Genomic DNA, 25,118 nt, shown 5'->3' on the forward strand with positions numbered 1-25,118 from the left:
CCAACCCCATTAAAAATTTACAGTTTATCTTCATTTCCTTTATTGACATCATTTTAGACTGCACAACACATTTAAAAGTAAATTACATACACGAATTTCTTCAAAAATGGATGTTCCCATTTGGGAACAATGGTCCCACACAATATCTATATTCAGTTATTTCACTAGTCAGTACAGTCTTCTTATCTTGCACTGTGGAACGTTGGTGAGCAGTGAAGGTGCAACAGGACTGGAATCTGTGCACTGCAAGTTGAACACATTAGACGGCGTTCTTTTTGCAGAATCGGCATCTTCCTTGTTTCTTTGCTGGTACTAAATGGTGTGCTCCACCGGTTCTCTGTACAAAAGAAAGTGATCCTGAAGTTCCAGTTCTGGGAGATAGTGGAGTGGATGTAAACATACCACTGACTAGCATTCTGGTGAAAGCAAGGTGGTCCAGCTTTGACTCTGGAGAGAGTAGTGTGTGGACCCGCCAAGCAGCAATTCTCAGCATACTGATGCAGTTCATAAGTATAGACCAGTGCCATTTTTTGACGTTATTACCGGCCTATACTGCGAAGTGGAACGGCCAATCAAATACTCTCCTCCCATATACTTGTTCTAAGGTTTTATCAAAAGAGGCTGGGTGACCAGTATATGCTTTTTCTGACTTCGGCTATACCGTTTCACCTGCTGAGTAGGATGCACGTTGTCAAAATTTGTTGCAACACAAACAACTTTATTGTCTTTCCACTTTGCTGCGAGGATACTCCCATCAGCTCGAAAGTCGTATGTTCCTCGAATGGACTTGTCTGTTGAGGTAATAGTCTGGAGAGGGCAGCTTTTGAGTCTCACCTCGCGCACTATTCAGGTAGCCCTGAATCCAAGAAGACGTAATTCAGCAAGGAGATCATATGACGTGAAAAAAGTTATCCATGAACACAATATGACATGACGGATTGAGTATACAGCTCAACACATTTTTCACCACTTGTGTGCACAAAACAAAACCAGATTTTTTATTATTGTCTCTACCACAATATGGATCGATGTTGAATGGATATCCAAGAGCAGAACATAACATCCAAAGTTTGAATCCGAATCTGATCGGTTTACCACGCAGGGAAATTTTGCAACTATGGCGTCCATAGTAAGGTACCATTTGTTCATCCACGCTCCATTCTCTTTCTAAATCCCGAACTGTTTTAAAGATTCATTCACTGCCTCAATGAGAGGTCTGACTTTTGCCATTTTGTCTCCACAATTTGTTATGACTCATTTGCCTTGAAACAAGTGGAACAGAAACATCTGCTTTTGACCAATACAGTTCTTCTCGTGATAAGGAATGATACCCTAACATAAATATAATTCAAATTTTTTTTGAACATCTATTTCATCACAGTAAAAATTAGTCATTTTTGATCTGCATATCTTTCCATTTCCTTTACAAACATGTCCAAAATAGATTATTGAAAAAATAACGGAATAGGGAAACGGCTCTAGCCCTACAAGGTGTGAATGACTTTGTTCCAAACTGTCAATAGGATTTTCTTGTCGATTGGCTGTATATTATTCCGACTTCTTCCATTGCGGTGTAATTCTTTCTCTCTTGCCGTGTTACTGGAAATGCGTGGATCTTTTTTCAGACCTAGTCCTCTTAGAGTGTGATTTACCGCCATCATCATCATCATCATCATCAGCCTCATCTTCAGTAGCATGGTGTAGTTCCATCTCTCCACACACACTTCTGCAGGCAGATCTTGCTCATCGGTGCATGTTACGTCATCGTCACCAGCTTCATCTTCTGCCAAGTTTCCATCTCCTCCTTCAAGGGGCATTATAACAATATCTAATTCACCCAGTAAATTAACATTTTCTAATTCTTCTAAAATCTCTTCAAGTTTGAGGAATTTCTTTTTTTTTTTTTTGCTAGGGGCTTTACGTCGCACCGACACAGACAGGTCTTTTGGCGACGATGGGATAGGAAAGGCCTAGGAGTTGGAAGGAATCGGCCGTGGCCTTAATTAAGGTACAGCCCCAGCATTTGCCTGGTGTGAAAATGGGAAACCACGGAAAACCATCTTCAGGGCTGTCGATAGTGGGATTCGAACCTACTATCTCCCGGATGCAAGCTCACAGCCGCACGCCTCTACGCGCACGGCCAACTCGCCCGGTGAGGGATTTCTTGAAAGACATCTAAAATAAGAGAGAAATGAACTTATATGAAAAACGTGAAGTGAAGCGGATGTTGTATCTAAACGGTTATATGTACGAAAAAGTCATAGAAGTTTTACTGATTATTAATCCACAGAAAATGAGCATTGGTAACGCGTTTGAATTTCTCACTAATCTTACTAATAAATATATTCAAATTTGATAAATGTTTATAATATGAGCGGAAATGTTATTGTGTCATATAGGAAATACACTATATGCAAGGTCCCATTGTTCCCATTTGGGAACAACAAAAATTAATCCTTTACCATCCCCCCATCTATAGTGTTCTTAATATTTATTTTGGTATATTGTAAAATCCATTGATTCTAAAACACGTATTTGTCACTGATACTGAAAAAAAATATTGTAACTTACTTCAAACGTAAGAAAGAACGAAGTCTGAAGATATTCGTCTGCAGCATGAAGATACAACAACAAAATGACTAATGTCGGTACTGTACAAAACCTGGAACGGAGTTGGAACTCTCAAACGGAAGTCAACACTAGGCGCGAGTAACAATAGAACAGCCTTCACATAGCTTATTGTTTCTTGACAAGAATAAGAAATCATGTTCCCATTTGGGAACACTGGGATCAAATACGTTAAACACTCCCAACGCACACAAAATCTCTCACAACAATTTCTCACAAAATCTTCAAACCCTGAATCACCATACAATTTACCATCCTTCTGATGAATTCCCTTAAACACAAAATGTGACCTACAATCCGCTTCAAGCAATCCTTCACAAACAGCGGTCATAGTTAACTGATACTTACCAAACATAGGTACCTATTTCAATTACCTCAAGCTCATTCATACCACTCTTAGCACACGTTCCATCACTCACGCTCACTCTATTACTGAAATCATTACCATAATTTACTTCGAAATTGCTATCATTACTACTTAATGCCTAAATTATTAATCTGTCTTCACCGCCTTCCATGCCGGATCCTACTTTCACTACCTTCATGCCAACAACATTGCTACTCTCAACTCCTACCGAAAGTTTCATTACCATTTTCACACAATCAACCTAACCTTAAACGTCTCACTTACACTTAAATCAACAAGAACATCCTCATTCTGATGTATACTCAGTAAACACTCTTTACTCAATAAATAACCTTCATCACTTTCACGAAAAACTTCACTTTCATTTTCAGAAACGTCCACAAAATTATCGATCGCAACACTGCTGTTACCATCACCATTAGCACAAAGTCATCCGACACATCTTCCTTAATTTCATCACACTCCTTATTCTCAAAATCTCCCTGATCATCGGTTTCCCTCCCCACTTTACCAAATGCTATACATGCCTCCCTTAACAAAATCAAGCGCAGCCGGCCTGAGAGGCCACCCATATATTTTAACCCCTCCTCTCTACATAATAGTTTGCTTAGGATCTAATGCTTTGCTAGGATCTAAGGAAGGCAAATATACCAAACTAACGGGAAAGAAAGGGTATATTACATTAAATGAAGCTTGAACTAAAACAAAAAATGATCATTTATCACAAAATAAATTTTCAAATTAGACGAATTAAACATTAAAAAAGAAAACTGAAATACAAAGGTACACTACACTGTTTTCTGACGTGGGACCATCATTTTTTGCCGCAGTTGTGAGCAGAAACCTGTGATGGATCTTCAGAATCAGTAGTTCAATAACAAGTCTGGCACAGCGGTTTTGCGTGGCTTAGACGGATCGGTTCATGACAATTATGACACTCGTAATTTGTCATCCTTCTGAATCCTGTTTCAGCCATGCATGTACCACTCTTGCGTCTTTTGGGAGGTATGGAGGAAGACGTTTCACGTTCTTTTTGGGGCAAAAACCTTTTCAAGCGCAATTGCAGCTGAGCAGGCATTCCACTTTTGTTCAGACTTCGCCGGGCTAGATGTCCAATTACTAGTTGATGAGACAAAGTTATGAGGAAGATTTTCCTTAGTGCTTCCAATCCATTTCCAATCGAAATCACTTGGGTATTTATGCCGGCTATGTTCTAACAGGCAAAGAAAATTACCATCGGCCAGCGTCTTGTGTTCCGGCTCACATTGAAAGTTGCAGACATTTGGTCAGTTGTGTCAACTCCACCTTTGGTCATATTGTAGAATGTAATCCCTTGTGTTTCTTCTGCGCTCCAGTAGATTGATCAGTGGCATCAGTTTCACAGAGTGATGAAACGAGAATAACATTTTTCCCTTTCTTTGGTGTGTATGAAACCAAATTGTTACCATTGTTGAATCCCTCTGACATTGAAAAAACTGGGTGGCAACTGCTTTTTATTTTTTCTTACTGTCCCAACATATGATAGCTTCTCTTTCAAATCATTTACCAGATCATTGTCTGATCACAGGTTATGTTACGCCCTGTCTCAAAAATAGGCTCAGCCAATCTTTTGACCACGTCACTTGGCTTATTGCTTACTACATATGGCCCTTCAGGCTGTCTTCCTGCATAAATTTCCATATTGTAGGTGTATACCATTCTGGCATCAACAAGGGAAAATATCTTTATCCCATACTTGGTGGGTTTAGATCGTATGTATTGCCTGAAACCGCACTTTTCACGAAATCCTGGCAACATCTCATCGATTGTGACATTTTCTCCCGGAATGTAGTTCTTTTGACAATTGTGAACAATCAAACAGTTCACCGATTGGGCAAAGTCAATCATATTCTTTCCGTTGTGAATGGCTCGTACGATCGTCAAAACGAATACAACGTATGAGGAACTTGAACCTTTTTATACTCATCACGAGGCCAAATTTTTCAATCCCGTCTCCCTCTGTTCCCCATAGCACCTCCAGACTCTGGCGGTTCACTCTGTAAGCTCCAGCCAAGTACATTAGACCAATTTTTATGAGGTCTGTTTTCTTGGCATCTCCATCTTTGGCAAATTTGGCTTTGACTGAGCCAATATATTGGTTGGTATATTTGACAATCAATTCCAAAATATCTGTGTTGAACAAACATTCCCAACATTGTAATATGGTTTAACAATTCTTTGCATCTCCTTTTACACCTGGAAGGTGTGTAATGATGTTGCGACGTTGTGCACGACGAACAGCAGCCGGAGATGGCTTTTTGGTCCACTTTGTCTGTTTATCTTTTCCAAGAAAAAAGGCATCCGCTATGTGCCCTTCTCCTTCGTCTTCCTCACTACTAGTCCCTCCTCCTTCCTGTTCAGTTTCTGAGTCCACTTCACGTTCGTCAACCTCGTCCTCAGTTGCAATGTCGCTTTCTTCGCCCAAATCCTCAAAGCAGGATCATCATTATCCTCAAGGAGGATGCTTCATATTTCCGCAACATCCTTGGGGTTGGAGAAATCATACATTTTGGGTCATTTCAGCAGGGAATCTGAAACTGAAGACATAAATACTTAAATTAGTTATCGATACAACGTTATCAGGCGCACTAGGCATGAGAGGCCAGGTTCAGAATAGCTCTTATTTCTAAATATATTGACGAGTTTCCACGTAAAACAAGCTTATTTTGAGTAAAATTAACCATTGCAATAAAAATATGTTGAAAAACCTCACCTTCAAAATTATGACGCAATTGGGCGCAGTCGGCCTCACAAGCCGCGAAAGTTACAGGCGTGCTGCATGGAGACTGGCAGTCCACTGAGATGCGGTGTCTTACCAAGTACAGTAGAGACAATACGCGACATTTCCGGAGTTAGCCTTGTTAAAATGGGAGACAAGTCGCAAGTGGCGCTCCTAGTGGCTTGACCTGAAAATTCGCGCTAAATGCAAATATCAATGGAAATGTATATACGGAAATGGATAAATAAATTACGTCTAGAAAGAAAGTGTTACTAAGATATTAACTTCAAAGTTGCTAAAGCAATTCTTGATAAATGAATGAAGAATTATTTAACAGGTTATTATTTAAAGACTGAAATTAGACATATAATCAAGATGTGAAATGGACTGCTGTGAAAGGGCTTGACTTTTCATTTATGCATAACTTTATTAGCTTTAGAATTCCTGCCTGAACGTTCACGGCTAGATTTTTTCTCATTTAAAAGCATTGTATCATATTAAAACACTTGTCAACAACAATATCGGCATATTCCGTACACACATGATTCAATGAATTTACATTTAAGAGCTGGACAATTTTTCATTTAACTTAAAGCCTACTAACAGAAAGAAAATCTATAAATTTAGCCTCAAAAACATTCAAACTTTCCCTATAAGCAATACTTGCCATAATGCCATTACATTAGGGTAAAGCAAATTTGCATCATCATATTGTTTCAACAAAATATGTACGTTTATTAAATCACCCATATTTTCTTCAGTGCTTCATTCTAAATATTATCCTGAATTAAATCAAACCCACAGATCACACCTACAACAACACATCGGTATTGAAGGTTAACTGCTGCACTATACAATAAAATACGTGTATTATATTTTAAGCCTGTTAAAATATGGGTCGAGCAGGTCAGAAGATTATGAAGTACTATAAAAATATATTTGTCACTGGAAGAATATATATGCAAACACAATATTACTTACATTTTCTTGCCATGAGGGATACGGAAGAAAGACCGCGCATTCTTCTCTACTTCATAGTTACTGCAGCCAAACACAGCATACACTTTTCCCCTCATGTTGAGAGGAGATATCAAGGAATGACACACGCTACTATTTAATTATGTCAACTCACTGAAAACGCATAAATAACACCAACAACTTTACAACAGAAATACACGTGCTCTTATGACAGAACCAGTAGTTCCCAGGTCAATCCGCTAGAGGGAGCCCTAATAGTTGTCCCTCGACATCTCGCTGAGTGTCGCGTATTGTCTCTACTGTATTTGGTTTTACGCACTGCCACGAGTTAGGAAACTATTCGGAGGGGCGGCCTGCTGGGGAGTCAGGTGGAGGGAGGGCATGCCAGAACGTGTTTTCCTGGCATCTCAATTCAGTTGCGCCTGACGGAGGGTTAACACTTTACCCCTCTCATCAATCTTACTGGACAATTCATCTATTCTACCATTCACAGCACTGCTTAAATTATCAATTTTACTAGACATTTAAACACTTACTGAATTTAACTCATTATTATATCAGTCTTACTGGACATTTCCGTACTAACTGAATTTAATTCACCCTTCAACTCCTTACATCGGATAAGAAGCAACTGAAGCATGCTACAAATGGAAGCCTCCTCTTGATCCCTTACATGCTGAGTCTGAGACGGGTTACTCGATTCCTCACCTATCGTTGATTGGTCTTTACTACTATTAGCAATTTCGCTACTCTCACTAAAATTGGATAGACTCGATGTGATGGAATTATTTGATCTCCCTTATCCTGATTCATAGTACCAGAAACTTTAACAACATCTCTATTCCTCAATTTTATAATACTCGACTCGTTAAAACATTTCTTCTTACTCCAAAATACATATAACGTACACATAAAACACTTCACTGACATCGTTTTTAGAATTCCATCCACACCTGACAAGTGCACGTTCGCTTATAAGCCTAACGTGTACCAATCATTTCGCTACACGTTGGGCAACCATTTGTAATTGTATGCGAATAATAACAACAATAATAATAATAATAATAATAATAATTGTTACTTCTCATTACTGTGCGAGGGTGTGATATATGTACGATCACAAGTCTGTTGTGCTGCATAAGATGGGAGTGACGCCTGGAAAATACATGGTCACTGCTATGATGTCGACAATGAGAGGAAACGGAATGCTGAATGGAAAGAAAAGGAGTTATGAGATGCAAGCCAGACAAGTATGAAAGGTGTAAAAAGAAGGCTGGACAGTGAAAACCCCTCTAATGGTGCTGAACTCCACTAGAAAGTTAGTTAAACTTTGAACCTCATTTTCCACGAGTTTACTTTCTTGCCGTATAAGGAACATTTTCTCCTAAACTATTAAAGATACGGACCTCAAATTTTCAGGAATTGTAAAGAATGCCAATATACACCTTCTATCATATCCCTTTTGTACTACTTAATTGACGGCAGAATTTGTCAAATATGCTATGTCAAAAATGTGTCAATTATTTTCAGTAACAGAACAATATCTTCCCAGAAAATACCAATATACAAAAATCCCTATTGTACATGATGGTAAATAAATGTAATATACTACTATAAAAGTTTCATTCTGGTATTAATACTTTCCCCATGGCACTATAGCCCTTGAAGGGCCTTGGCCTACCAAGCGACGGCTGCTCAGCTCGTAGGCCTGCAGATTACGATGTGTCGTGTGGTCAGCACGACGAATGCTCTCGGCCGTTATTCTTGGCTTTCTAGACCGGGCTGGTGTTAATACACAGTTCAAAAAAATTAGGAGAACATATCTTGTAACGTCTGGTATGTGAACGTTAATTTGATAGATGGGGTTCCAATGGCCGTACAGCATTCCTTGAGATCTTTGCTACTCACGGTTTGTCAAATCGAAGTTATACTCCATCTGTAAGCGTAGCCATGTATAAAAATGTCAGGTGGCCCCTCAAAACAAAGTGAATAGCGGTGCGTCCGTGTGTCGTGAGGTATACAGACGACTGCGGTCATTTGAGCACGTTGTTCGTAAACTAGCACATCCCGTGAAACATCTTAACGAGGTTCAAGTCGCAAGGGCCGTCACTTTGATCCAGGAAGGATGGACTTTTCGTCGTGTTGCTGTGGATTTCATTGTCTCTCTCCGTCAGTTATTCAACGCTTGTGGAATTGCTACATTGAGACAGGCCAGTTCACAAGGAGGATTGGACAGGGTCGTGGACGCATGACAACCCCACAGGATGACCGATATCTGACCATCTGTGTGTTGTGGCGTCGTTCAGCAACTGCCAGAGAACTGCAACAAGACCTCACGAGGGTCACTGGAGTCACGGTGTCTGACCAGACAGCAGTGGCGGCTGGTGGAATCTGAAGCTGGGTGTTGCACCAACCTTTTCAGTGTCAAATTTGTATAGCTTACAGAAATAACAAAAACTCTATTATCGTTAAGTAATGAACTACATTCCTACTAACATAGTAATACATCTGGCAATTACAACCCGAAAATAAGAAGCTAATTATACACTGTAACTAGAGTCACACTTAATAATAATGTTATTAGCTTTACGTCCCACTAACGACTTTTTACTGTTTTCGGAGACACCGACGTGCCGGAGTTCTTTTACATGCCAGTAAACCTACTGACACGAAACTGACGTATTTGAGCACCTTCAAATACCACCGGACTGAACCAGGATCGAACCTGCCACGTTGGGGTCAGAAAGCCAGCGCCTCAACCGTCTGAGCCACTCAGCCTGGCACATTTGATTTTGCCTCACTTGAATAGAAAATTTGCCCTCCTGTTTTTCATTGAAGCAAGATGTTGGTAATATTGTGGGTTGTCTGGTATGGCGTGGAAAAGAAATGACACAGCAAGTTCGCCGTGCGGTTAGGGTCGCGTAGCTGTGAGCTTGCATTCGGAGTATAGTGGGTTCGAACACCACTGTCGGAAGACCTGAATATGGTTTTCCGCGGTTTCCCACTTTCACACCAGGCAAATGCTGTCGCTGTGGCTGTACCTTAATTAAGGCCACGGCCGCTTTCTTCCAACTCCTAGCCCTTTCCTATCCCATCGTCGCCGTAAGACCTATCTACGTCGGTGTAACGTAAATGAAATTTATAAATTAAAAAAAAAATGGAAATGAATTACCTTTGCGAGAGAAGAGAAAGTAGGAATGAAGTAATCTGCGCAGAGTGGCGCAATCTAACGGGGACATTTATAACTGTTTCTCCGTAGGGTACTTGCAAGACTCGTGCAACTCCCTAAGACCGATACTGGCGAGCATGCTACTTGATGCTATGCAGGCTTACGCTCGTCCCTGCTGAGGTACATTGCGCCGCGCTGTCCACTAGGGAGTTGCCGTAGGAAAGCAAACCCCCTGAGTTTGATTCGAAGCCAGCAGCGTATGTTGGTCCGTTACGAAGTATTAGTACAGCGAACGACCGAAGATGGTTGATTTTAACATGTTTTCGAATACATGTTCAGTTTATTAAACAAAGAAAAGAAGACAAATGAAGTGCAAAATTTTTGGGAGTTGTGCAACCTTGCAACAATACCACGCACTGCCCCTGCCAGACAGTAAGGAACATGTTAAAAGAAGTGTCCTTACGACCCAGACATCCTGTTCGAGTGTCCCGTTAAACGCAGCAACACCGGGCGAGTTGGCCGTGTGGTTAGGAGCGCGCAGCCGTGAGCTCGCATCCGGGAGATAGAGGGTTCGAACCCCACTGTCGGCAGCCCTGAAAATGGTTTTCCGTGGTTTCCTATTTTCATACCAGACAAACGCTGGGGCTGTATCTTAATTAAGGCCACGGCCGCTTCCTTCCCATTCCTAGGCCGTTCCTGTCCCATCGTCGCCATAAGACCTATCTGTGTCGGTGCGACGTAAAACAGATAGCAAAAAAAACCAAAAAAAAACGCAGCAGCATCCCGCAGCTCGCCTTCTGTTTGGCCGTACCCACGTCAACTGGGAACTTCGCCAATGGAGACGTGTGTTGTTCACAGACGAGTCCAGATTTCCCCTGACATTGCGTGATGGACGTCAACGTGTATGGAGACGCCGTGGTGAGCAGTACATCAATGTTGTCCAGGAAGGCGACCGATTCGGACAAGGTTCTGTGATGTGTGGGGTGGCATCAGTATTGGTGGCCGTACGGATCGTGTCGTCGTCCGTGGTCATCTTACCGCTGCTGGCGACATCGAGCAGATACTGCTACAGCATGTGTAGGTTGCTGCATACGGTGTTGGCCCTGAATTCGTACTCATGCCAGGGCTCATGTAGCGCGCATCACCAGAGCTGTCTTGCGAGAACTGGACATTCAAGAAATGGAATGGCCAGCAGTGAGTCCCAACCTTATCCCATCGAGCATGTGTGGGGTAGGCTTTACAGAAGTGTTCGTGGGCGTCCTTTTCCACCACCTTCTCGCCAAGACCTTGAACAGGCTCTCATAGAAGAATGGGACCTGATACCCGTCGACTTATACGGAGCATGCCACGTAGGTGCCAAGCTGTGATAAATGCTCGTGGAGGACATACACCACACTGAAGCTCTCCAACTGGGATAAGAATCCACCCTGGAGGACTGTTATCACTCTGTTTTCGCCCCTATTTGTACATTTCCGTCTGTGTTCTGAAAATGAACGCGAATCCACATATGTTCTTTTGTATACTTCAGCGGTAAAGAAGAAAGATTTAGTTGGTAATGTACCTGGGAGTGAGGTATTGTTTTGTGGAGCATGCCATACGTTCAAAAACATGTTCCCCTAATTATTTTGAACTGTGTAGTTTAGAAGAAAATGTTCTTTACATTTAACATTGTAGGTAGGGCCTATAGGAAGGTCCGGGTCTCCTTAGCGTATCAGTAAATTCACTCGCTTTTAAATGCTCTTAATTGCCAACATGCTGTGCGGGGTTTAATCTCGCAATCCTGAAGACTAGCGGTGAACGCGTAACTAATTATACAGTGTTTACATTGTTTTCTTCTATAGGATAAATTTAGACGATACCCTAGCAGACGTAGCTCATCGTGCATGCTTGTCCTGCAGGCACTCTGCTTTCTACTAAAATTGTAAGTGTATCCTGTGAATATATCTACAAAGAAATAAGATGAATCACTAATAATTATCCTTGGCGTGAATATACTGTACCTACCAAGGATGAAGCTGAATTGCTGTATGTCATGCTGGTCTGTCTAGGGCACTTCGTTAGATTTTATATCCTCAGTTTTCGCATTTTTCAATTTTCATAGGGTGACAAGGCTTTTAATTAAAGTACATCACTCAGCTATATATAAAATGTCATATTTCCTTGACAGGAAAGCTTCTCCAGTTCAGAGCTTCGCCTTCCATCTGTCGACTTAGGGTAGTGTTCTTGTGTGAGATTGAGCTTTGGATTACATTGAGTTTTATATGTATTTGTTTTTTCTATTTTCAGGTACTCCTGGAAAACAGCCAGTCAGTCACCGCACTGTTGGCGTATTTTTCCTCACACCTATACTTTGTCGACACTGTAAGTAATAAATTAAATAACATTCATCCGTTGGGCATATTCTGAAATCGTAACTAATGACTGCCCATAACATAATCTCGAGTAGGACCCACATGTCGTTCCGCAGTATGTACCGTAAGGTTACACCAACCCCTAAGGCTCCTTTTATACTTACATGCCACATGCTTGAAGCCAGGCATGTGGCGTTCGCACTTGGAAAGGACCCTTTTATAGTTTCGTATCTGTCGAGCAGGTACAATGGCAGATTTTACATCTAAAGTATTCGCAGCTGCATACCTCCGCGAGATAATGGCAGTAAAAAAAGATGAAAAGGCATTTCAGTTTTCATCCTCTGAACATTCAAATACAGTATATTATAGGAGCTTTCAAAACCCTTTACACTGACCTACGAGAGGACAAAACAATATTTTTAATTATTTTAGGATGACCCCAAAATCATTTGATGAATTATTTGGAAAAATAGAATGTCAGTTCCATATTACAAGAAAACACTTCCTGTCCATTCGTCCAATAGAGCGGTTCTGTGAAACTACAATCTACAGATGTATTAAATACAAAGAACATTATATAAAATACCATGTAAACAACTAAATGTAAATTTTTATTTCATTTATTTCATTTCATTTCATTTATTTCATTTCAATATAGGCACCTGAGCCAAGGCTCTTCTTGGTGCAATACAAATAAGTGACAATGGCAGCTATATTCACAATCTGATTACAAAATAAAATACAGCTAACATTATGTTTGTAACTTTAGCTCTGAGTAACGTTAATGTCCTTTGTATATTGCTGACTAGTCATTTCACATTTAAAACTATTCAGAACTTGCTGATTTCCAAGAATGTTTAGATTCATCTAGGCAAATATATGATGGCCGGCGTTGATGTGGATCATTATAGTAAATTTGGAATTGCCCTGGATCAGACAAAGATGTAGAAGGTTGGTTTGGGAGGACATCGCTCAATTGGGACTGACCCGAATCGGTTTGGTTTCGAGTGTGTGCATTATATGAATCTTTCTTCATACGTAGGGGTGATAACGCTGCAGATTTACTCCCACGCCTTATTCCGGAGATCTCGATTTTTGTAGTCTTCGTTACCTGGATCCCATAATACCGATCTACACTGCATTCGCTAATGAGCAGTTCCGTATCTAATCCAGCATCCATTGTCCTGGTTAGCACTAGACTACACCACAAACTGTACTGAACCGCCCGGCATGAAGCGTCAACTATAAACATTCCCATAAGGTTTTGGTCCCACCCGCGCGGCGTGACATGTCAGGCGTGGCGGCCACCTGCTCGTCCCGACCCGCCTCAGTCACATGCCTGGCGGGAGGAAGCGACCGCGAGACGGGAGCAGGTAAGTATAAAATGGTCCCATTTAAACAATGTTAATTCACATGCTTGGCGTGTGGCGTGTAGCATGTGGCATGTAACTATAAAAGGAGCCTAAGAAGCCACACCCTCATACACCTGTCATTGTAATCTAGAGAGGGCATGACATAGCTGTGGCCAATCAGTTCTACCGTGGCAGGTTTGATAGGCAACTCTCCCATAACCGCACAACGCAGTGAAAAGTAGAACAAGGCAGCGTATTGCGTTGTTCGGAAGTACTTATGTTTGTGAACAGAGCTTTTCAGTTATGAAGAGGCTAGAAAGTCAGCACCGAGAAAATCTCGCCAACAACAATTAAGGTAGGAGTCTTTGAACTTCTACAGTATTTCATTAAGTATAAAACAAAACATTCAAGAATTGTGAAATCAAAACAATCCAAACAATATTAGTAAAATCACAATGCATGCAATAGGAAAAGGTTAGTTTTGTATTTGCCGGGCTCAGTAGCTCAGACAGCAGAGCGCTGGACTTTTGAGCTCAAGTTGGCGGGTTCGATCCTGGCTAAGTCCGGTGGTATTTGAAGGTGCTGACCTTTCACAGTAGATATAGTGAACAGTTCGGCGGCCACCGCCACCTACGGCTCTCCGCAGAGGCCTCCTCCGCCACCACCTCCTCACGCTCTCCGCAGAGGCCTCCTCCTCCACCACCGCCACACGCTATCGGGAGCGGCCTCCTCCTCACACTGGCTAAGAGCGCGACCCTAACCTCACATGCACTATCCTGGAGGGGCTTAACCTAACAAAGAGAGCTAGCCTAACCTCACGGAGGGGCTTAACCTCAGTTGTACGGTCGGCTGCCCTTCCTGACGCCTAAGAGAGTGAGCTTAACCTTATATCTGCTATCTTGGAGGGGCTTAACCTAACAAAGACAGCAAGCCTAACCTTATGGAGGGGCTTGCTCAGTTTTACGACTGGATGCCCTTCCCGACGGCAATTGCACAAGATGGCGGCTATACATGACTCCTTATGAGACGCCTTAAGGGCGCTTACGCAAGATGGCGGCTACAAGATGGCTGCTGCTCTTATGAGACTCCCTTGGGATGCTTGCGCAAGATGGTGGACACAAGATGGCGGCTATACATAGCTTCTTATGGGACTGCTTAAGGGTGCTTGCACAGTCGTGCTGCTATCTTTAGCTACATTCCTTTGAAATGTGGTGGCGGGTAATTTAAATTCCATGTGCTTTTTTGACAGCTGTCATCCGCCATCTTTAATCAAGAGAGCACCGTGCTGCTACCTTTATCGTAAGGGCGGAAATTTTTTCAAATATCCGTCAGCTGTCATCCGCCATCTTTAATCAACAGAGCACCGTGCTGCTATCTTTATCGTTGTGCCGTGCAATTCCACATGCAGCTGTAACCATCTTTAATCAACAAAGCATCGTGGTGCTATCTTTAACTACATACCTTTGAGATGTGGTGGCGGCAATTTGAAAAATCTTTTTCTAACAGCTGTTATCCACTATCGAACCTAACCTCCCATCTACCATCTTGAAGGAGACTATCCTTAGTTTACGACAAGATGCCCTTCCCGACGCTAATTAGCACTTAAAGGTTACTACACAAGATCGCGGTGGCTGTTATGGCTACCTCCTCCTCCTTTTCCTCCTTCTTACCTCCTACTCCTCCTCCTCCTCCTCCTCCTCCTCCTCCTCCTCCTCCTCCTCCTCCTCTGTCAAGGCATAGCTTTATCGAACAAGTTTAAACATGCATCGCGTGCTGCGTGTTTAGACTTGAACACATACTGCTGTTCAAAACATATTACAACTAGAATCGCATACTATAGTTTGATGTTGTAGAACACTGCATTGCAAGACTAGAATCAAATACTGTTTTGGGAAAAAAAATCCTTGTCAACATACTTACTAAGCTGCTCTTCTTCCTCAGTCAAGGCACATCTCTATCGAACATGCATTGCAAAAGCAAGAGTGTGCAGTAATAACATCATTGTGCACGTTTAGATTTGACCACATACTGCTATTCAAAAACATATACATACTATAGTTCGATGTTGTTGGGGAACAGGCATCACAAGTACATCATGTCTTTCCTTTATGGCTTCTAATAGTCTAGCTGAAATGGGGGAGGCTTGAGCTCCTGAACACTGCATTGCAAGACTAGAATCAAACACCGTTCAGAAAAAAATTCTCTTCTCAGAATAGTTACTGAGCTACACGATAACATACTTACGAATCTGCTGAACACCTTCTTTCTTAACATACTTACTCTTCTTTATCTTCGAGAGGAAGAAGCGGGAGGAGGAGATGGTAATGCCTAATCTAAAATAAAAGAATATGCCAGTTCTACATTATTTATTTACATCTTGTATGTACAAGTTTTATCTCGAATCATTTTACCGTAGTGATGTTTGCGTACTTCTCCCTTCTCGACGCAATTCTTGTATGTACATGCTTTATCTTACAATTTTTGTATGCACAAGTTTAAACTCGAATCATCTGCTGCACTGCGCTCTCAGCGTACCTCTCCTTTATTACTATCTTTATACAATATGTCCAGTAAATTGTGATGTAAGACAGCTTAGCGTATATACGAGTATTACAAAGTACACACCTCTAGCATAATGTTTACACACACACACATCTGCTTTATATGAAGTAGTACCTATCAATACTACTGTGCCCCCAGGCTAGAGTGTTGGTAGAATTTGGAATGACAAACCGTTTGCAATCATCATTATTAAGGGCTACCTTACTAATTAAATGAACGTACAACTGATTCTTCTTGCCTCTAATAACAGCCATTTGCTTATGTAAAGTAGGTGGATTACTATTAATACAATTTTTATAATTACTCTAAACTTAGCTGATTCTGAACTACATTCTTTTTAATTCCTTTCAATCTCTTTATTTGTAGTTGATTTAAGAGCATTCTGCAATATGATTTGGATTTGGTACCTACAAATGAATCGATAATATTTCCAGCACATTCATCTTTCATTTTACCTAGAACCTTTTTGTTTACTAGCGGTAGATTATATTGATTATTTTCAGTATAGTTACTAGTATCAAACCTACCCAAGTCTGGCTTTATATCATTGTAATAGTCATCAGTTTTGATTTGGTAAATAAACGAATCGGTATCTGTGTAGAGCAGTTGCGCATTATGAGCGTACTTCATCATATAATCGTAATGGAATTCATACATGAGTGTTTTAGCTAACTCAAGTACAGCAAAGCCGACGTAGGTAGGTTTGTCGTACTTAACCTTAACACGATTCATCTGTATAATAACTAAATTTTCATGTATGATAGTACAGCTATGGAAATTCGGTTTACTTATTAAATGGTTAGCACCATACCTTTGCTTAATATTTTTCCAGTTTGTAATCAATTTTACATTAACGCGTTTGTCAACATTTTCCATAGTCTCACCAAACACACTGTTATTCATGAGCTTGTAAAAATCTTTCTCAAACTCGTTAACTGCATTTGTTCTTAAATTGTTATTGAGATCGATATATGGCTTTAGCCACGGTGACTGATTAAATTCTAGTACGCGATGAATTTTGGTTAACTTCAAACCATGCTGCAAGCACTGTTTTAAATTTCGATAATGAATGACATACTTAGATTTGTCACACAAATTAGCAATTAGCATCTTTGTCGTTGATGTGATGTACGGGGACTTTATATTTTCAGGGCAGAACGGTAAGTTATTATGAGAAGTGTGTAACTCTTTAGGATACTGTAAGTCAACTTCAAGGAAATAGCCTTTATTAGCTTCATCGTCTAGGGTGTGCAGCTGTAAATCATCAATTTCGCACTTCGTTAGCCAGCGGAAACCACTTACTGGTAGATGCTGACTCATAGCCCACCCATACTGATTGTTAGCATCGAGATAAACAGTATACTGAGATTCCAGACTAGAGTCAAAACTCGGCATGTACTTATTATTTGCCTTAGGATACCGCCCACTACACTGACTTAGACCACCTCGAATAGACGATTTTGTAAAGTGCACCATATCAATATCAGTTAGCAGTTCCAAATTCACCTGCGTGTATTTTAACATAGCATACCAACTTAACCCAGGTGCTGTAAAATACTGACATGGATCAAGGCTGTAGGTTTTCTTGCAAACACAGCGAAAATTTTCGAAAACATCAGCTAACAAAAGTACATCCGTTTTTAAATATAATTCAGAGTATTCGCCTAGCGTTTGAATGTGGAACTGCTCCCAGGTGCGTTGCGCATGTAAATAGTCATCATCACTAATATCTGCTGAATTCAGCGAGCTGTAAAATGGTTGTTTTGATGGTAAGGCGCGTTCTTCGAGGCGTTCTAAGCAGAAGATATTCATAACAGAAGACACCCTTACGCTGAATTAAATTAAACTGCTCTTCTTCAGGAAAACCACGAACCTACTACGCTGGCGTAGCAGGGGGAGAGGTGATACTCCCAGGTGGCGGATAGGGGGGTCCTAACCGGACTTGAGGGAAATAAAATACCTCTCGCGGCAGTGGCGGCGCGTGGATAAAACATCTGGGGGTTCACTACTTTGAAAAATAACGTGTCCAAATTTAATGTTACTTGATATTTACATGGATGTAAAATAGTGACATTGTTTGACTAGAAAGATGACTTTCGTTTGAATGCAGACGGCTGCAGCTCGAAGAAGTTACCCACAGAGCTCGATAGCTGCAGTCGCTTAAGTGCGGCCAGTATCCAGTATTCGGGAGATAGTAGGTTCGAACCCCACTGTCGGCAGCCCTGAAAATGGTTTTCCGTGGTTTCCTATTTTCACACCAGGCAAATGCTGGGGCTGTACCTTAATTAAGGCTACGGCCGCTTCCTTCCCACTCCTAGCCCTTTCCTGTCCCATCGTCGCCGTAAGACCTATCTGTGTCGGTGCGACGTAAAACAACTAGCAAAAAAAAAAAAAAGAAAAAAAGAAGTTACCAGAACGAATAATGAAAGACAGAGAATATAAAGTGTAATTACCTTAAGTTGATCCAGTTTCGTCTAATGTTGAAGACGTTGCTGGCGTTGTTATAACAGCTGTCGTCTGTGTGTACAGGAAATCCATTCTCCTTTCCTTCCTGGCGGCAAATAAGTCCATTACCTTTTCATTAAAATCGACTAATTTATGGGTCATCTCCTTCTCGATGGACAGCATAGCAAGACCAGACAGTCTTTCTTCATCCATTATGCTCCTTAGGAATATCTTAATCCGCTTTAAAGTGGAAAAACATCTTTCTGCTTCAGAAGTAGCCAGGGGGACAGTAATAATTAATTTCAAAAGTTTCAACACTTCTCCGAAACGTTCCTTGAGATTGTTCTCTATCAAAAAAAAACAAGTAAATCAGTTGCATTGTTCATTTCTTTAAAATCACTTCTTGAGTAAATCACTTGCAGTTCGGTTTTCAGTTTATGTTTGTCAAGAAAAGAATATGATTGTATAATATACGTAAGATTCTCCTCTGGAAAATTATTTTGGAAGGATGGGAAGAATTGGTGATCAAAGAAGCTGGAGGCCAGTAAATGGTTAGAGAATTTGAACCTCTCTTTGCTGTGATTTATAATCACGTCACATACCTCTTTTGCCGCAATGTTCCTCGAGTAGTAACTATTTTCGCATCTTCTTTTCCCTCTGTCGTCTTCTTGCACATTTTCCTCCACAACAATGTTGTCAACATTGTCCCTTACTTTCGAAATTGCCGTTTCAAAGGAGCTTACTGCACTTCGCACTGATACAGGGTTAGCAGAACGCTTTTGTACTTGGTTGTATAGAATGTCCACGTGAGGCATAACCCTGTAAAAGAACTCTAACCAAAAAGTAAACGTTGGCTGTTGTATTTTCCGACGCAGTCCGTGTGCTTGGTTCATAGTAGCTGTTTGTCTGCTCGTGTCTTCAATTTTCTCCAAGCATTCCACTATTGCTTCCTTATGCTCATGCAATGTAAGAAAACATCTTGATTCTCGTAGCTGAGCCTTGCGGAACTCTTCTGCCCACAACCTCATCAAGAATAGCCACTCTCTGAGGCGAATGGGAAATAAATGCTGGAATCTCCCCAATGGTGGCAAAGAACAATCGCACTTCTTTGCTGTGGCTAGCAGCCTAGGCCCGAATTAAATTCAACTGATGGGCGTAACAATGCACAAAGTAAGCAAATGGGTAGTCTTGCCTTACAATTGTTTGTACTCCGCAGTGTCGGCCGCTCATAACATTGACACCATCGTAACTTTGGGAGACTACTTTTTCTTTGTGCTCTCCAACTACATCAGTGAGGACCCGTTTCATACAATCGGCTAATGAGAAGGCGTCGTTTCCTGCTGGGTTTAAGAAAGTCCAGAACCTTTCAACAGGCTCCCCATTAGCTAATACATATCGAAGTACAATGACTAACTGACACTTTGAAAACACATCAGATGTTTCATCTGCTATTACGGAGACGAAATCTGCAGTAGCTACTTCAGCTAAAATATTCTCGCGACACACTTGCAACATGCATTCCAGAATGTCATTTTAAATGTCCTTCGACGTACCCTTGAAGACTGTAGCACTGTTGAAATGACCCCTAACAACGGTATCCAATGCCGAAGTAAAATTAATGAGTCCTCTGAATACGCCTGGATGGTTTGAATCGAGTGTTTCGTCATGACCTCTCAAAGCAGGTTCAAATTCACCACAGAACTTCACGCAGTCAATGATCTTCGAGAGCACGTACCTATTTTTTCTCACACTATCATTATGTCTCTCAATAATCCTTCTGAAAGCGCTACTTAGCTGTTGCCTAATACCTGTTTTCCCCAGAACTGAAAGATCCAAACATGCAGTCTTATGTGTAATAGATGCTTCGTGCTTTTTGATCTTTTGTGTTAAATGGCTGAGATCTGATACCCCTGTTGTTGTCCAATTCGTGTCCTTACCCTTAGCAAATAGCAAGCACGGAAAACAGAAAAAGCCTATTAATGGTATCGCAACCACATAGCCAAGTATTCCTCTCGTAAATCTGTGGCTTAAATGTTCTACAAAAATCCTTACCTCTACTAGTTTGCTTCTGAATAATGTTCAGGGAGGGAAGAGGCCTGCCCAGCTGCTTTATTCTGCATTTTTCTTCTAAACCAAGTGTTGGAAAGGTATTCTCGAGAAGAAACTGAACGGTATTCATTTCCAGACTGATGAATACACGACACAGGAATCAAGACACCGCCAAACACAGTGATAACGAACGTCAGATACAATAGAGCACTTTACTAAACACAGTCTTGAGTAGATATTCGCTACGATACTGTTCCGGAAGTGATTGAACTGAAGGGTCAGAAATAAATACTGCTTCAAGAACGTGTTAGTCAGCCTGTTGTTACTTGTGTTCCTTTATTGACGTATTTTACTTTTATGAGCACTTCTTACTGATTAAAAGTTTACGATAATTACATACACATAGGCTACGTATGCCTATTTATGTTATACAAATCCTAGTTACCAAAGTATTTTGATTCATTGCGGTTAATTACGTCTAAAACGCAAAATCATGAAATTAAAATCCCTTCAAAACGTACCATATACAGCCAATTTTAAGCGCGCTTTGAGACAATACATCGGCTAACTTCGGGCTTGTTCGATGTAGATCGTGTCGAGGGCTGCCAAGAGCTGGTCTAGTCACCAGCGATAGTTTAGCTTTGTTCTCGGGTTACCCCCCTTGCTTCACACGTCCCTGCGCCTTGCTCACCCTCCTTACGTCCCACCGCCGTGCGCCCGCAATCCAGAAATTGAGCCTTTTCGCTGATTCCGGAGAGCAATCAAGTGTTGATGTCAAAATTATCGCTCCGAGCGCAAATTTACAGACGTAATTAAAGAAATATGCACTTGATTAACCACTTTACTAAGAGTTATATATTTCTAGGGGGTTCACTGAACCACTGAACATATAGAACGCGCCGCCACTGTCTCGCGGACCAAACACACACCCCCTGTTGTACCACTATGTTCGGTACGAAATGGGTTTGTGTTTAGTAGTAGTCATGAGCTTGGCCTGGGGGTTTCCTGTACCCGTGCGTTGTACCCATGTGAGCAACACCGCGGGTCTGGGCGTAGCCTGTGTGTTGTATCACTATATTAGCGACACCGTGGGTCTGCGTTGCCTTTGATTAGTATCCACTATGTGAGGAACACCACCCGTGCCTAGTACACCTAGGTGAGGAAACTCATTGGTTTGCGTTGGCTATGAGTGGCGCCATTGTGTGAGAAACACCATAAATCTGCGTTACCTGTACGAAGTACAATACTTGTGAGTAGTACCGTCTTGTGTGGAACACCGTGAGTTTCGCTACTTTTGATTAGTACCCCAACATGACAAATACCATGGTTCTACTTTACTCGCGACATGTGCCATTCTGTGGGGCCTTAGACATGGATTTTGCACCCCTTTAGACATCAAGCATCATCGTGCTTTATGAGTGGTCCCTTGGTCAGTAATCAGTTGTGTATGATCTTTGTTTGAGTCTGATCCACTGTATTTTGTTTGTTTGTTTCCTTTTTCTTTTTGTTGGGTTCATGTCCATCCATTCATTCTTCATGACATTATTATTTTGTTTGGTCAGTGGATGCTATGCTAGTGGCTTTACGTCGCACCGACACAGATAGGTCTTATGGCGACGATGGGATGGTAAAGGCCTAGGAGTTGGAAGGAAGCGGCCGTGGCCTTAATTAAGGTACAGCCCCAGCATTTGCCTGGTGTGAAAATGGGAAACCACGGAAAACCATCTTCAGGGCTGCCGATAGTGGGATTCGAACCTACTATCTCCCGGATGCAAGCTCACAGCCGCGCGCCTCTACGCGCACGGCCAACTCGCCCGGTGGTCAGTGGATGAATTTGACATTTTGTTCTTTCATTTCGTACCATTAGGGGATGATGACCTCGATGTTAGGCCCCTTTAAACAACAAGCATCTTCAGGAAAAACACGGCGAATTTCTGTAAATTGTTCTGGCTGCAAATTACTAGAAGGTTTATCAAGGCTACTCGCCATAAAGCGAAACGAGTGAAGAAATCTCAATTTTATAGTATGCTCCTCATCTACTTTTACGCACTTTGTAAATGCAATGACCGCTCTTCGTTCTGAGGGATTATATCTATTTTTTCATCTGACGCTCCAAATTGTGAATTAATAAAATGTGAGTCGTAACCAGATAAGTTATGAAAAATTAGAGGAATACATTTTGGAACTCTCTACTTAAGATTACAGCTATTATGAGCAGGACATCTGTACAAGCCAGTTAAATGATCATGATCGAAAACTTGAGGGTCATTTTTAGAAAATTCGCCATCGCAAATAATACATTTTATAGCACGTTCATGTTCTTGTAACTGAATTTCGGTGAGCGGTTTCATGGGAATGTTAGTATTTAGAATATTGCTAAGTCGTACTGCATCACTTTCAAGTCTTTCTGAAAATACTTTAGCAGCATCAGGTCCTCGATACAGCTCTAACTTGTTAAGCGTACTATCTTAACTACACTTGATATAATACGCGAAGCTATACGGGACATGCATGTGTGTAGTATTAGTGAAAGAGTTGTCTGGATTAGGCGTGCATGTGCTGAATGGTTTGAGGATGGCTTCAAAGTCTGCGTAAATGATGAAAGGCACCCACATCTGCTTGTCATAATTCGTAAATTTTAAAATATTATTGCCTGTAGTAGGTATCTCTGTACATATATGATTGCAGTCGTTCTTGGAATGGTTTGTTAACTGATCTTCAGTTCTAAAATACTGCAAGCATCCGTCGCATAACCACTTTTTACCATCATGTTTTGACAACTGACTACCAACAAGTCTATTCAAATTTTTAATCTAACAAAAGTGACTATTCTCACTGTTTTCTATATAGAGTGAGTTAACATGAGTACTCTTCTTATGACATGTATAATACAGAGGACCTACTACAGACGTTTTGTCTACACCATACACATTAATGCTAATATTATTTATTTATTTGCTCAAAGCGCTTAATGTCCTTTAACTGCATAGGAAATTCTATACCATCTAAATTTAGTTGCGTTGAATAGTGAGGATACGATGATGATCTTTTAGCTACGTCTGATTTCTCAGGATTTAAAGCCGACACAACAGCCCATGCAAAACACGCCTCATCATTGTTTTGGATGATTACAACAACTGCTTTTCGCTTAATCCGTGTCGGCAGCTCGATGTACGAAGATCCTCGCAAGGGATTGTACTCATTGATGTTAACTTCTAGATACAAAATTTCAACTAAACCGGGCGAGTTGGCCGTGCGTGTAAAGGCGCGCGGCTGTGAGCTTGCATCCGGAAGATAGTAGGTTCGAATCCCACTATCGGCAGCCCTGAAAGTGGTTTTCCGTGGTTTCCCATTTTCACACCAGGCAAATGCTGGGGCTGTACCTTAATTAAGGCCACGGCCGCTTCCTTCCAACTCCTAGGCCTTTCCTCTCCCATCGTCGCCATAAGACCTATCTGTGTCGGTGCGACGTAAAGCCCCTAGCAAAAAAAATTCAACTAAAGCCTACCCTGATTCCTTTTCCTGAAATTCCTCGCTCTTAGTTGAAATAATGTTCGAGATATCCCTAAATACATCACTAAAATTAGTCGACACACTCACTACAAAATTGTTCTTATTAAATGATTTAATTTGAGTTATTTCAGATTCATCTGTGCTCTTAATATACAACGCAAACTTTAATTATCAGTCAAAGTTTTGTCAAGAAGCTGTTGTACACCCGGTTGAACACAATTTAAAAAGTTTTCGGTACTTTGAATCTTCTGACTACTGTCGGATTTTTTATTATGGACACCCGAGTTTAGGCTTTAATTACAAACGAACCAATAGGCCTATTGCAATGCGAGTTATGCCAATATTTTCCTTGTTTAATTCTACATTAGTGTATATAAGACACATTGTTTTCGACGTTCACTACATATTTTTTATTTGTGGTTATAATAAATATTGCCCGGGTTTTTGGCTTCCTCTCTAGGAAGCGCTCACTTAGGACTATATACAAGGAAAACTACTTGTCTGGTGGTAATTAAATTTTTATATGTTATAACCACATGTATGTGAAGTGTAATACTCAAGTTACAATGTTTTTCAACCACTCCGAAAAAAGTTCTTATCATTTTTCTAAAGCAACTCTTTCTCAGCCCAGGATAAACGTACAATAGCAAACTTGGGCTTGTTTTGAAGCACTCAGTGATGGTTATCAGAAACTACAACAACTGTAACCGCACAGTGTGGTACCGAATTTATGAAGAGTAATATTGAAAGGAGGTTTTGTGTACGCTGGACCGTGCGATTAACGGCAGGCAGGGTGGTGATATCGGGCGCAGTGTTGCCGCGTTCAGTAGTAATCACGCGCGCAACGAAAACAGCTTTTCGTTAATTTTCAACATTTAATTTTATTTCTTCTTATAAATTCCACTTCCCATCACCTTTTCTCATACGGGCTTTGGACCTTCAAAGG

The 25,118-nt window shown here is 41.1% G+C and overlaps 1 protein-coding gene across 2 annotated transcripts in view; it reads left to right on the plus strand.

Annotated features, from left to right (window-relative positions):
• The window catches only part of Pi3K21B (phosphatidylinositol 3-kinase regulatory subunit alpha), a 919,547-nt gene that overhangs the window by 227,433 nt on the left and 666,996 nt on the right, over positions 1-25,118 (plus strand). For both annotated transcript variants that reach the window (XM_067141251.2, XM_068226250.1), the window contains one exon: positions 12,187-12,261. In XM_067141251.2, coding sequence (XP_066997352.2) covers positions 12,187-12,261 — 75 coding nt within the window. The remainder of the gene's footprint in view (positions 1-12,186; positions 12,262-25,118) is intronic.

This window comes from Anabrus simplex, chromosome 2 (genome assembly GCF_040414725.1).
Source record: "Anabrus simplex isolate iqAnaSimp1 chromosome 2, ASM4041472v1, whole genome shotgun sequence".
NCBI classification, from domain to species: Eukaryota; Metazoa; Arthropoda; class Insecta; order Orthoptera; family Tettigoniidae; genus Anabrus; species Anabrus simplex.